The following is a 12,587-nucleotide window of genomic DNA, read 5'->3' as shown; positions in this document are numbered from 1 at the left end:
AGATCAATCTTTGCTTCATTTCGAGAAGGTTGCTGCAAATTATTAAATCAGCAAGAGAGCATTGGACTTTGTTATTACAAAGTATATTGGGGGCCCCGAGTGGCCGAGTGGTCTAAAGCGCTCACCATTCCAGATCACTGCCATCTCACCTCTGTCTGCATGGGTTCGAGTCCAAGGCTCGGCTAGCGTGGGTACATGGGAAAGCCTGCCAGTAGCTTCTTGTGGGTTGGTGATTCTTCCCTGGGTTTGCCAGGGTTCTTCCTCCACCAGTTATACTGGCCTATCATGTGCTGAAAAATGGCGTTAAACCCTAGAACAACAACAACAACAAAGTATATTTATTGGCAAAGGTAATGAAGTGTGCACTTCACTGTCAGTACAACAAAGTGCTAATTATGATGTGGTTAAGGAATGTATCTTGAACGGTTATGAGTTGATACCTAATGCATATCATCAAAGAAAAGAAACTGGACAGACTCTTGTTGAGTTCGCCTGTGAAAAAGAACAAATATCTGATAGGTGTTGCACAGACAAAAAGCTTTACCAATATATTAGGATAACCTCATACAACTCGTATTGATTGAAGAGTTCAAGAATTGCATCCATAGTTACGTCAAGACCTATCTTGATGTGAAAAAGTTTGAAACTTTAGAACATGTTGCTACTACAGCAGATGATTATTCTTTGACTCACAAGGTTTCATCTGTCAATAAATCTTCCTCTCAGTAGGTTTTTGGTAACAACAAAATAAACAATTCCAGCCTCATGCGAGTACTCTAAAAGCTCAAACTGGCACAACTTTTAAGAATCGAACTTCTGATAACTTCAGAAATCCTTATCTCTTCCTACATGCATATACTGTAAGAAGAAAAGGCACGTTATGTCTGGTTGCTATAGATTGAAGAATAAGCAACAGAATATAAACAGAGCAATTCTAAATGCTCTTATTCCTCAGAGATCAAGGTCATGGTCATGTACTGAAAGCAAAACACTTGTTTCATCCAATAAACCCAATTCTGATTTTATTCTAAAGAATTATGAACTATTAATGTCGAAAGGTTCTGTATCACTTGTTCTGATTATGCCCAGCCTAACCCTATTAAGATATTAAAAGACACGGGAGCTTCTCAGAGTCTTTTATTATCAAGCACTTTGCCTTTTTCTGAGAAGTCTTCTTCCAGTGAAAGTGAAATGGTTAGTTTAATGGGCATGGGAGAGATGTGAACCCTATAGCTAGCTGCAGAGACCACAGGATCAACATAGATGTGGGAAAAGATCATTCATTATGCTGGCATGCAACTTTCTGGCATTTACTTAACTGTAGACATGAGACAGAGCAACAAGAGATCTGGAACAGGTAGTCCCAAAGAGTTTCCCCAAACTGGAGAGTAGTTTAGCGTCCTTAATACCTGAAGGTTTGGGACACATATATTGGTGATAAGAAAGTAATCCTCATTCACCAGCTTGTCAAAGGACCAGATCTCTTCCTCTGCAGCTTTTTTGATGAATGGCTGGGAGGTGATAGGATATCCAAAGGAAAGATGTGCCTATGTAAAACCCATGAGAATCTATGAAGACTGACAGGACATTATTGTCCTGCTCATGCTCATATGAGACAGGACTTTGTGGCCCAATGTATCTCGGTTGCAGAGGAGACATGGGTTAAGAGGGACTCTGATCCACAACTCTTGAGTCAAAGCTCAAGGACTGCCCTTAGTAGAAGCCTAAGTAGGTGGGTGTTTGGAGGAAGGTTTGCCCTTCCATCTTCCTTAATGCCACTTCATAAGATAACGATGTCAGTATCCAGACTGCAAAATCAACCCCTGGACCATGGGGTCAAGGCTCTGACATCAACAGCTACATGCAGGGAAGGAAAATCACTTCCCCATGGTACAAGAATACCAATCCCATCCACTTCCCTAATTTGGAGTCTGTACCAATCCCATGAAGTATACAGCAGTAGCCTATAGAAAGCAGGGTTTTGATTTGATCATTATCTTCATTTCATGAGGGCTCAAACAACTGCGACCAGTCAAAGACTGGTCAGGGAATTCTGATGCATAGAAGGACCCTTCCTCAGATTCCGCATGAGACCCCTCCCAAAGGAGGATAAAAGGGGCAGAGAGTGAGTTAAGCCTTTGTGTGAGGGAGGAGGTAGTAGAACTGTGAACATGTCACACCCTTTAGTAGAGGGCATTATTCTTCTCTAAGGAAGGGCACAATTCACTCCTCACCCTACAGAACTAAAGAGAGTGTTGTTCCTCCCTCATGGAAAGGCACATCTCGCTCTCAGACCTATGGGATTAGAGGCATGATGTTCATCCCTCAAAGAATGGCTTGACCCTCTCTCTGCACCTTATATCCTTCTTTGAAAGAGGTCACATGAAAGTTATGACTTGAGCTTTCCCAATCAAATGCAGAGACCAAAGGAAGTAGAGGAATGCCATATCTACCTCACCTTGCAAGTTCGTCTCTTTTCAGCAAGGTCTGGGACCATGTTGGACTTGAGACTGCAAAAAGGGCAACCATCAGTCCTTTTACAATTTGTACAAACAATGCAGAACGTATTGGAGAAGGAGGGGGGCAGTGGCTTTCTTGTGCCAACATCTAACCACTTCTGTGCTTAGTAATTCTGCAAGAGAAAATTCTGAAAAACTAGAACAATAGCAACTTTTTTGAAAGTATTAGTAAGCAAGATCTTACTTGTTCTCAGAGTGGTTATTATTAAATAAATTAAAGACAAATACTGATGTTTTAATGACAATGTCAGCAACACCTATTCTGAATACTAAGACCAAACATAGCACAAAACAACAGCTTGGTAAGATGCTTGTGATGTTTTACCCCAACCCCTTGTATTATACATGTATTTATAAGTCTGTAAGTGGAGCCAGGTAAGCTTTGTTTTTCCAAGTACCTAAGTTGGCTAATCCTCTTACGTAACCCAGTCTTTGTTTGAGCTCTTGAGTGGAAATCTGGCGGGAATCTTTGTACATGGGAACACGTGACGTAGACAACTTCAAAGAGCCGGAAGCCGACAATGGTAGGCTGGACAGTACATGGGGACACACAGACTGACATTTTTATGATTGACAGTTCGATCAAATGACCAGAGTCCGTCGCCATCCAATCGGGATGCGTTGTAGGTGGGACTTGATTCGAGAAACTGGCATAAGACTTGTACAAGCCTGAAATTCGTCAGTTGGTGTTTAAGAGTCGCAGTGACACACACTCCGTTAGCCATTAGTAAAAATTGGCGGAATTTAGGAAATTCATGAAATAGCTTCGATCAGGTAAGTTTGATGTTACGTTGATTCTGCTTGATACGACTGCTGTTAATTGAAGAGAATTTGTCGTATGTATACATTTTACTTGTATTGAAGTATGAATAGTTAATTATGACCTTAATATTTTGCATTTTTTTCATGACTTTAGCTAGTACTTTTGTTTACGATTGATTACGATGTTGATTCGTTGCATCATTATTCATAATGTTACTATGTACACCTTATTTGTGAGGTGAAAATGTTCTCTTCTTTCGCTAGTAATATGTGTGCATATTATTTCGTGGATTATTACGTTTACGCCCTTTTGAAAGGACGATTTGTATTTGTGAAGAATTGTATTGCTCGCTAGCCGCTATAAGAATTAATATTGTAATTCTTTGCGTAGCTATATTTTGGTAGACAAGAAATTTGTTTACGTAATGATAGATTTTGCCATTGAGTAACGGATTGCCGTTTATCACCATTTGAATGTGAATATTGTGGATTTGGTACGCTTGTGTAGGAAATATATATAAATATGTATAAATATATAGATAGTCATATTACTAATCGTAGTAATATTTTAGTACAATCATATTTGAAATATTTTGTATGTATATACTGATAGGGCTCAGTATGTAGATATTTGAATCCTTTGTGTGATTGTGTTATGGCGCCATTTTTGTAAGCGGCGGAAGTGTATGGGAATTTCGATGTGTGCGCATGCGCGACCCAAATGTCCCGCCTTAAACTGATGGTTCAGTTCAGTGACGTAGTGTGAGGGAAGATTTTTATAACCCTATGCTAATGCATTATACCTTTCAACAGGAAGCTTTCGGGGGACGAAAGAATTTCAGAGAATTTCGGGGGGCGAGAGAAGTTCAGAGAATTTCGGGTGACGGTGAGAGATACCGAGTGAATTTCGGGTGACCTCAAGGGATACCGTCAAGGGTTCCGGATACTAGAAGAGGAACCGGAAGTCAAGATAACGGCAAGGAACAAGGATTATAGAAGAGGAAGCGGAAGTGGAGATCACGAAAGGAGAGAAAGACAAGGGAACGAAGAGATTTAGATGAGTAGCACTCAAGAAGGGAAAAATCTCCTCACACTGTGAACTCAAATGATGATCAAAGGGATCATTGGGTGAAAGAGAGACATTGATTACTTTTAATTCTTTTAAATTTCATTTATTAAATTGTTATTGTTTAAATTTCATCTTTGTATTTCTTTTAATTTAACTGTCGGCATTGCTGACTGGGGGCTCGTAGCCATAAATATATTTAGTCAATAAATAATATAGTGTCCAGAATTAACCTTCTGAATAAGGACCAGGGGAACTTCTCATAATTCGTTAAAGTCTATAAGAAGAACCACACCCCTAGACAACCACTACACCCCCACAATGCTCATATTACTGTCCTAAGCTGACTTGGGCAATTAAAGGTTTTCAATTTCTAATCACACACATGAAATTAACAACTGGTCTGCAACCTCCTTCAGGTGAACAAAAGTAACAAGTCAGATTAAATGGAATCTGCATTCCAATTATATGTTCCTTTATTACAACAGCATACCCAAATGAAGATGAGAAAGCAGACCAAATAAGCAAAGATAGGGGTAACTAAATATGTACACCATCTAAAAAAAGGAATCAAATAATTCTCATTCACCACTGATGTTACTCAGACACCAGGGGTTGGTAAATGCAAAGTTAAGGAAACAAAATAACCAAAGATGACATTAACACTAGAAAACCTATTTCCAAACATAATAATATTAAATAAGAGGTTAATATCACACTATAAAAATGATGCACATAATGAAAATGCTCAATTCACAATGTATGATTTGAATCAATGGCATTTTGCTGTGAAGAATAATGTTACATAATAATGTGGACAACTGAGAAAGAATGCATGCTAATGTACACTGTGATGCCCAAATCATGGATTATACATTGGAATTTTCCAGAAGTCACCTAAAGAAGGATAAATTCTCGTCATATAGTCAATAGCATTTTTGGGTCCAGAAGAGAGTCAACTACACAACTGCAACAGATAATAATAATAATAATAATAATGACTTTGTATAGCGCCTAATCTTTAGAAGCTCTAAGCGCTTTACAACATTTGACAACACCTATAAGATAAAAAACATATATAATGATATGATTGCAAACACAAACAACATGAAATTAGAAAAAACATGCTGAGAATATTTAAGGTAGGAAACATTATTAGGTCTTTAAGTTTGTTCTTGCAGTCGAAATAAGTGAGTTTTGAGAGCACTCTTGAACGTGATCACTGTGTCTTTGTGTCTAAATTCAGTGGGCAATTCATTCCACGTTGCTGGGCCCTGGTATGCAAATGAATGCTGTCCATATGACTTTGTTTTCATAGTGGGAATAATGAGTTACGGTTGTCAGAAGAGGAGCGTAAGTATCTTGCTGGTGTGTACACATGGGTGAGGTCGGATAGGTATGTTGGACTAGAACCCATCAGTGAAGCATAGCACAGAGAACATATTTTGTGTTTGATTCTGGATCGAATGGATAGCCAGTGTAGGGTACAGAGCAGCGGGGAGGTGTGCTCTCATCGTGGTACTCTAAGGATGATCCGAGCAGCTGTGTTTTGAAGTTTCTGGAGTAGATACTGAGATGAACCCGACACAATTGAGTTACAATAGTCCAGTCTTGAAAGTACTAATGAACACACAAGTATTTTAGTGGCATCAACTGAAAAATACTCGTGAATGGAGCTGATGCATCTCAGCTCAAGATATGCAGTCTTGCATATGTTCATGACATGTTGGTGCAATGTGAGAGTACTGTCCAGAGTAACACCTAGGTTTCATACTGATTTTGTGAATTTAATGTTGGTGTTGCTGATATTTATTGTTTCAGGTAAAGGATGTGAATGAGAAAGTCTTTGTGTTTGATCAGAATGGCCTCAGTTTTATCATCATTCATCTGCAGCTTGTTACATGTCATCCATGATTTCACATCAGAAATGCACCTCTCTACACCTTGGATGGTAGCATCAACTTCAGTTGGGTGGCTAGATTTGTATATTTGGGTGTCATCAGCGTACAATTGGTGAGACACTGGATAATGATCTATGACACTTGAGAGTGACTGAGTGTATAGAATGAAGAGAACAGGTCCAAGAACAGGCCCCTGTGGAACACCACAACATAGATCAACTGGGCTGGAGTGTATTCCATTTGCAGATACTATTTGTGTCCTGTTGACCAAGTAGGACTTGAACCACAGTAAGACTGTATCATGAATGCCAAATATATGCTGGAGACGGTGAAGTAATATATCATGGTCTATTGTGTCAAACGCTGCAGACAAATCAAGGAGGGTGAGGACTGTAATCTTTCCGCTATCCAATGCAGAGATAATGTCATTAACTACTTTTAGAAGAGTAGTTTCAGTACTGTGGCAAGGGCAATATGCAGATTGTACATTGCTAAAAAAACTGTTTGAATTCAGATGAGATACAAGCTGGGATAGAACAACCTTTTCCAAGATTTTTTATATGAATGGGAGATTAGAAACTGGGCGGTAGTTCTTTAAATTGTTATGGTCTAGTGTTGATTTCTTCAGCAGAGGCTTTACAATGGCAGTTTTGAAAAATGATGGGAATTCCCCGGATGAGAGAGAGGTATTAATAACATCTGTTAGTGAAGGCAATACTGGATCTAAGCACTCAAGCAGCAGTGATGTTGGAATTGGATCAAGTTCACATGACTTTGGTGCACTCTTCATCAGGATTGTATGTACGAAATCCATAGACACAGGTTCAAATGTTACTAATGGTTGCCACTCAAATTCTGTATCCCAACTGTATGGTGATGACGAGTCGATTGAAATTGTGGTGTCAAGCTTATCTCTAATGGTTTGTACTTTGTCACGGAAGAAATTTGCAAATATGTCCGGAAGGTCGGCTGGAGAGAAGGTAGTTGGAAGTGGTGTAGATTTGTTCCTAAACATTAGCTTGTTAATAATCTCTAAGAGCTCTTTGCAGAACTTTCCATGATCTTAGGAGTGTAGTGGGTTGATTTCGCTGCATGAACTATATTTGTGACATTCTTCTTAGCAGCTTCATAGATTTGCTTATGATAGTAAGTCTGGTGGAAAGCCAAAGCCTCTCAGCTTTACGGCGGTCTCTTTTAGCAGTGTGAAGCTGGTCCCTAACACTGCTATACCACGGAGAACACTTTTGAATTGATACTCTGCCTTTGGTAGCTGGGGCATGTTTGTCGATCAATGAACGCAGGCAGTTATCGAGTTGTTTCGCTGTAGGAGGTAAGCAAGTTGTTAGGTTTGCTTGAATGTTGTGCATTAGTTTGGTTCTATTTATCATACGGAGGTTTCTCTTAGTAGCAGATAAAGGTGGAGGGTTTGGGACTGACACGTCAAGATGGCATATAATGCAGATGTGATCTGATGCAAGATCATGGGATACCAGGGAGGACCGTAGAATGTTATCATCAGATCTATGAAGAATCCAGTCTAAAATGTGACCATGTTTATGGGTGGGTTGGTTAACTGACTGAGGTTGAAAACATTAATGGCATCTATGAGTTTTGATGTGTTTGGGTTTCCGGGACAGTCAAAGTGAAAGTTGAAATCTCCAATAATAATCAGGTTGCCACCTATCAAATTTCCATACTCCAGGAGATTCGGAAACTGCTCCAAAAAGTGAGATTCAGCCAGCTTGATTTTTCTACTAGGAGGAGGGCGGTATAAGCAGAAAAAATGGACTGACCTTTGCTCCAGTGTGAGTGTGGTTTGGACTAGTTCAAACGATGTGTGGTCGAAACTGAATGTTGTTTTGTGGTTAAGACATTTGATCATGGAGTTCTTTGTGATGACAGCAGTTCCACCTCCATGAGAGTTATGGGGGAACGAATTGATGGAGTAACCAGTGGGTGTTAGATCTGCACACTTGGGCTCATCGCCTGATGTTTTTAGCCATGTTTCTGTCAGGAAAAAGACGTCAATATTCTGGTCGTTGATAAAATTAACTATTCCTGTGCACTTTTCCGGTGGTCCTACTGACTGGGCATTTAATAATGTAATACGCAGAGGTATCTCTTGGATAGTTGACACAAAGGTTGACAAATTAATAGGGATTTGAATTAGGTTATCTAAATTAATGGTCAAATTGTTTTTAAAATTTTGAGCGGAAATAAGGGAGATAACTGGAATTCTTCGTCCTGTTCTATGCCGGCCAGCTTTGAAACAAGGTTTTTGGGTGTTTTTTCGCTTCCGTTTACATTTAGGTAATGATGAATGTAGTCCCAGTTCATTTAGTCTAGAGCACAATGTAGTGCGGAGAGCCAAGGAGTGATCATTTAAAGCAATTAATGAGGGTCCATCATAGCATAAACAGGTTGACTGGTGAGTATCATGTGATGGCGGTTTGCTCAAAAACAGTGGAGCAAGACAGCTGAGAAAAAGTCTAATTGTTCTCATTTCCAAAACAAGGAGATGAAGAAACACATACAAGTTGAACAGCCAATAAATAATGAACACAATAACATAGATAAAGACAGGCAACAAGCACAAACATCATGAAAACGGCACTATAAAACGGAACAGCTGCTTCAAGCCGGTTAAGCGATAGTGGTCATCTTGTTTTATTAATACTCATATTAAATACACAAAGCTTTCCATAATGAAACTTATATAAACTCACAGTATTCAAGTACCTACATACCTATGCTTGTCACACATACACCAACACACACAGATTATGCTGTATTTATAACATCAGATGAAAGAAAACTTAAACAAAGAACAACAAAAAAAGGATGCGGTTACATTATTCACAATTACATGCTTTTTCAGGTTTTTATCCACTTCAAATATGTATTATGGCTCAAAGACTGACTGGAAATATTGTTACATGCTTGTGAACCGTAATTTTGACAATGTTTTCAAAAATTTCCTGCATGGCTTTGGTAATATGCAGTTTTTAGCTTGGTATAACTTTGTTTAATAATGTAACAATTATTAGTTATTATTACATTGCTATATCTTTTCCAATAGCTAGTCCCTAGTCCAAACAAATAATTCCCTCCTTCAGTTAGTAATTGGAAGTCTAGAATTAAAAAAAAAACATTATCTCAGTTTGATATATCAGTTAGTTTCTGGAATTTGTTCCCCCACTGTAAATTTTATTAGCAGTAATATATTAGTATTGAATTACCTAACAAAAAAGACTAGTAGGAGGTTGATGGCCTACAATACACTTGTGAACTTACCATTGTTGCCAGGGTCATAGAGAATGTTCATGGGCCCTGGGTTATAAAATTAAAAAGTGTTGTTCGGCCTGGTCCCCCTTACAGGTCCTGGCCTTGGGGGATATTTCCAGGTTGACCCCCCCCCCCTTGTTGGCCCTGATTGTTGCCAGTACAATCTTCTATTGCTGACTTGAGGATGGCCTGATACAACTGGATTCAATGCATCAATACCTAACTCTAATTTGCCACTGATTGAAGGTAATATAATGGGAAAGTGGAGCGAGAATATGCAAAGGTGAATTTCATGCCATCATCCAAAAAATGAATGATTCAAAGAGGCCCAAGAGACCCAAAGATGCTTAGAAATCTACCATAAGATAGTGGATGGGAAAATATCAGAAAACCTTTAAAAAGATAAAATATATGGCTTATGACCCTTTTTAAAATTTAGATAGATGGTACTGTAAAGCTCCAGGTGAAAAACTGCACCTATCTTGATCATTCCCTACCCAGACATTGCAGAGATTACGAGTTTCTGTAGAATCAGGTGCTACCAACGGTAGCTAATTCCTGGCCAAAAAACCTAAGTTAACTTGCCAGAGAGACTTAATCATAGTTACAATTGAAATGTCAGCAACTCTTTTCAACTCACTAAGCACGAATTCCATCACTTTACCTCACTGATTTTAGGAAGAGCAGGATGATCGTTTTAAGGGTATGGTTGTCAATGGAAGCCACACTCAAATGTTTCTAAGGAGGTTAAGATAGGAACAAATAATATATATGAGGTTTCACACCAGCATTAACGAGCACAAGACAGGTCTCTAGACCTCAAAGTACTCAATTCATTCTGAAAGATGTAGGTCTAAACTAATACTTCAGAGTACCAAAAGAAAGGTGTTCAATAACCTCTAATGATGGATACTGTGCTATCCTTTCTTTGAAGAGAAACAGCTAAAAATCAGCAAATCAGCAAATATTGTTAAAGGGGAACATATAGCAGCAATGCATTTGTTACTGCACCTATTAAACAAAATTCTTTACTTCACATTATAAACGCTAGAATGCATAATGTAACCTTGCTTGAAAGTATTTCTTGGCAAATAGAACCTTTGATATAAGCCAGGCATAAGTTGAAGGATGTGAGGAGGGATAAGGCTTTTTCAAGTCAACATCTACCAAACGAGCAACAGATATAAGGGCTGTCATCTGAGGATGTTGTGCATCAAACAGTCATCAAAGTACTATAAGATGAAAATTCCTCATAACCTTCAATGAGCCACTGTCACTGTTACACACATCACCGTGTTGAAGGCTTTGGTAACAGAAGCTAGGCCAAAAGGTACAGCCCCAAATTTAACAATAGGTTAGGAAGATGGGAAAGTGAAGATAAGCATCCTGGAGAAGTTATGGAGACCATACAATCATTCTGCCTAAAACATACCTGGCTGAGGCTGTTTCCATTTGGAACCACTTCTTCAGAAGAAATGCTCAAAGGAGAAAGACATAAGTTGAAACTTTTTCCCCTCTATTTGATGCTACTAAAATACAATAATAAAATTGCAGACTTCTGGCATTTTTCACCGTCTTTACTGAGTCCTTCCTTAGAAGGCTGTATATCTCTTCCTGCTTAAATAACAGTTGGGAATGGTGAGAAAAAACTGGGGCCCTTGAATGAAGTGGAATATCTCAGAGGTGAAACAGGTAACCTTTTATTGTAGAAAGGACCAGCCTCTGCAAAATAAGCCTTATTTAGCACCATCTGGGACTCTGAAAAAGGTGAAAGTTTGCAGAAGAGGGTGTGAGTTGCTAATGTTATTGCCCTCCTCTTTGGAAGGAAGGGGTCAATAGCACAAATTTCATTCCCTGGTCACTCCCTCCATGATGTCATGAAAATAATGGGCAGAATGGGGTTTAAAAACTACAACTTATATCCACTCTGATTATTTCCATGTTTAAAATGCATAAGAGGGGTCAGCAGTGAACATTTTGGGATGGGGTATTTCCTCAGTGGTTCAGATGCACCTGCCAAAATCAGGTCAAGAATAAAATATAGCTTTAGCAGTATGTAACATGACAGATCTGCTTGGTATATTTGCCATCAGCCAAATGAACCAATCAATCTTTACAACATGGAGACAGTACACATAATACTCACTTTGAAAAGGTAACATTTGATTTGTCACTCATAGTTACACCACTTTTTGCCAATAATATTGTATTGCTCAATATTATTATAGAAATGCACTTCCCAATAGGGATATCAACTCATGCAAATTTTCCCAAAACAGCGTAAGAAGAAACATTCCTAGACTAATCCCTGCACTAAATTCACATGGTTGTTAGCCAAGTGAGCTAAACATTATGTATTTAATTGCATCAGTACGTCTGTGTAGTGCTAGCTTTGTACTGAGCTTCAATTACATTTGATACATGTACCATACCCCCTTTCTGGCCTTCTTCTAACACTCTGATTGTTGTTGATGCCTTGCTTGGTGGATCCATACCGATGATGGTACTGTCACATCCCCATTGGTCACCATCATCATTTGTTTTTGAAATATTGACAATTCTCAAGGTAAAACTGGTAGTATTGCATGCTGGCTTGTAGCGGTCAGTTTCATAAACATTAGGTTTTATGTAATAACTACAGTCATTTGCAGATATTACTAAGCCAAAACGATCACCATTCAAGTACCAGTTTATAAAGTCAGGATGAGATGATCCACTGTATTCACACTTCAAATCCAGCGTTTCTCCTTCTTTTACAAATGCTTCTGAATCTGGGATCAACTTTACACTGTTTCCATCTGAAGAAAAAACAAAAAACACAAATAATATTACTTAGAACAACAGGTCATTTGCATTATTACCCTACACTCTTCAGTTGTATTATAAATTACTCTGATTTGAAGAATAGGAACTCAGCCTCCTAGAAAGAGTCAATTCAAATAAAGTTTCTGACAAAGACCTTTCTTTTAATTGCCTGTACAAACATTGCAGGGATTTTTCTTGGGGTTATTGGGAATGGGCCTGAGCCTATCAATTTAGGGATAAAAATATTAA

The 12,587-nt window shown here is 38.7% G+C and overlaps 1 protein-coding gene across 4 annotated transcripts in view; it reads right to left on the bottom strand.

The window, feature by feature from the left end:
• LOC149796113 (uncharacterized) overlaps positions 1-12,587 on the bottom strand; it is a 62,153-nt gene that overhangs the window by 13,320 nt on the left and 36,246 nt on the right. For 2 of the 4 annotated variants that reach the window (XM_089966036.1, XM_089966035.1), the window contains exon 3: positions 4,790-12,331. In XM_089966036.1, coding sequence (XP_089822162.1) covers positions 11,901-12,331 — 431 coding nt within the window. In that variant the 3' untranslated portion in view covers positions 4,790-11,900. Of the gene's footprint in view, positions 1-4,789; positions 12,332-12,587 lie in introns of those variants that run through there. The other 2 variants (XM_089966037.1, XM_089966038.1) reach the window with 2 other exon arrangements.

This window comes from Sinohyriopsis cumingii, chromosome 7, assembly GCF_028554795.1.
Source record: "Sinohyriopsis cumingii isolate HCF-2022 chromosome 7, ASM2855479v2, whole genome shotgun sequence".
Classification (NCBI taxonomy): domain Eukaryota; kingdom Metazoa; phylum Mollusca; class Bivalvia; order Unionida; family Unionidae; genus Sinohyriopsis; species Sinohyriopsis cumingii.
The sequence above is the reverse complement of the archived record's forward strand: the minus strand, read 5'-3'. Positions and strand labels throughout refer to the sequence as shown.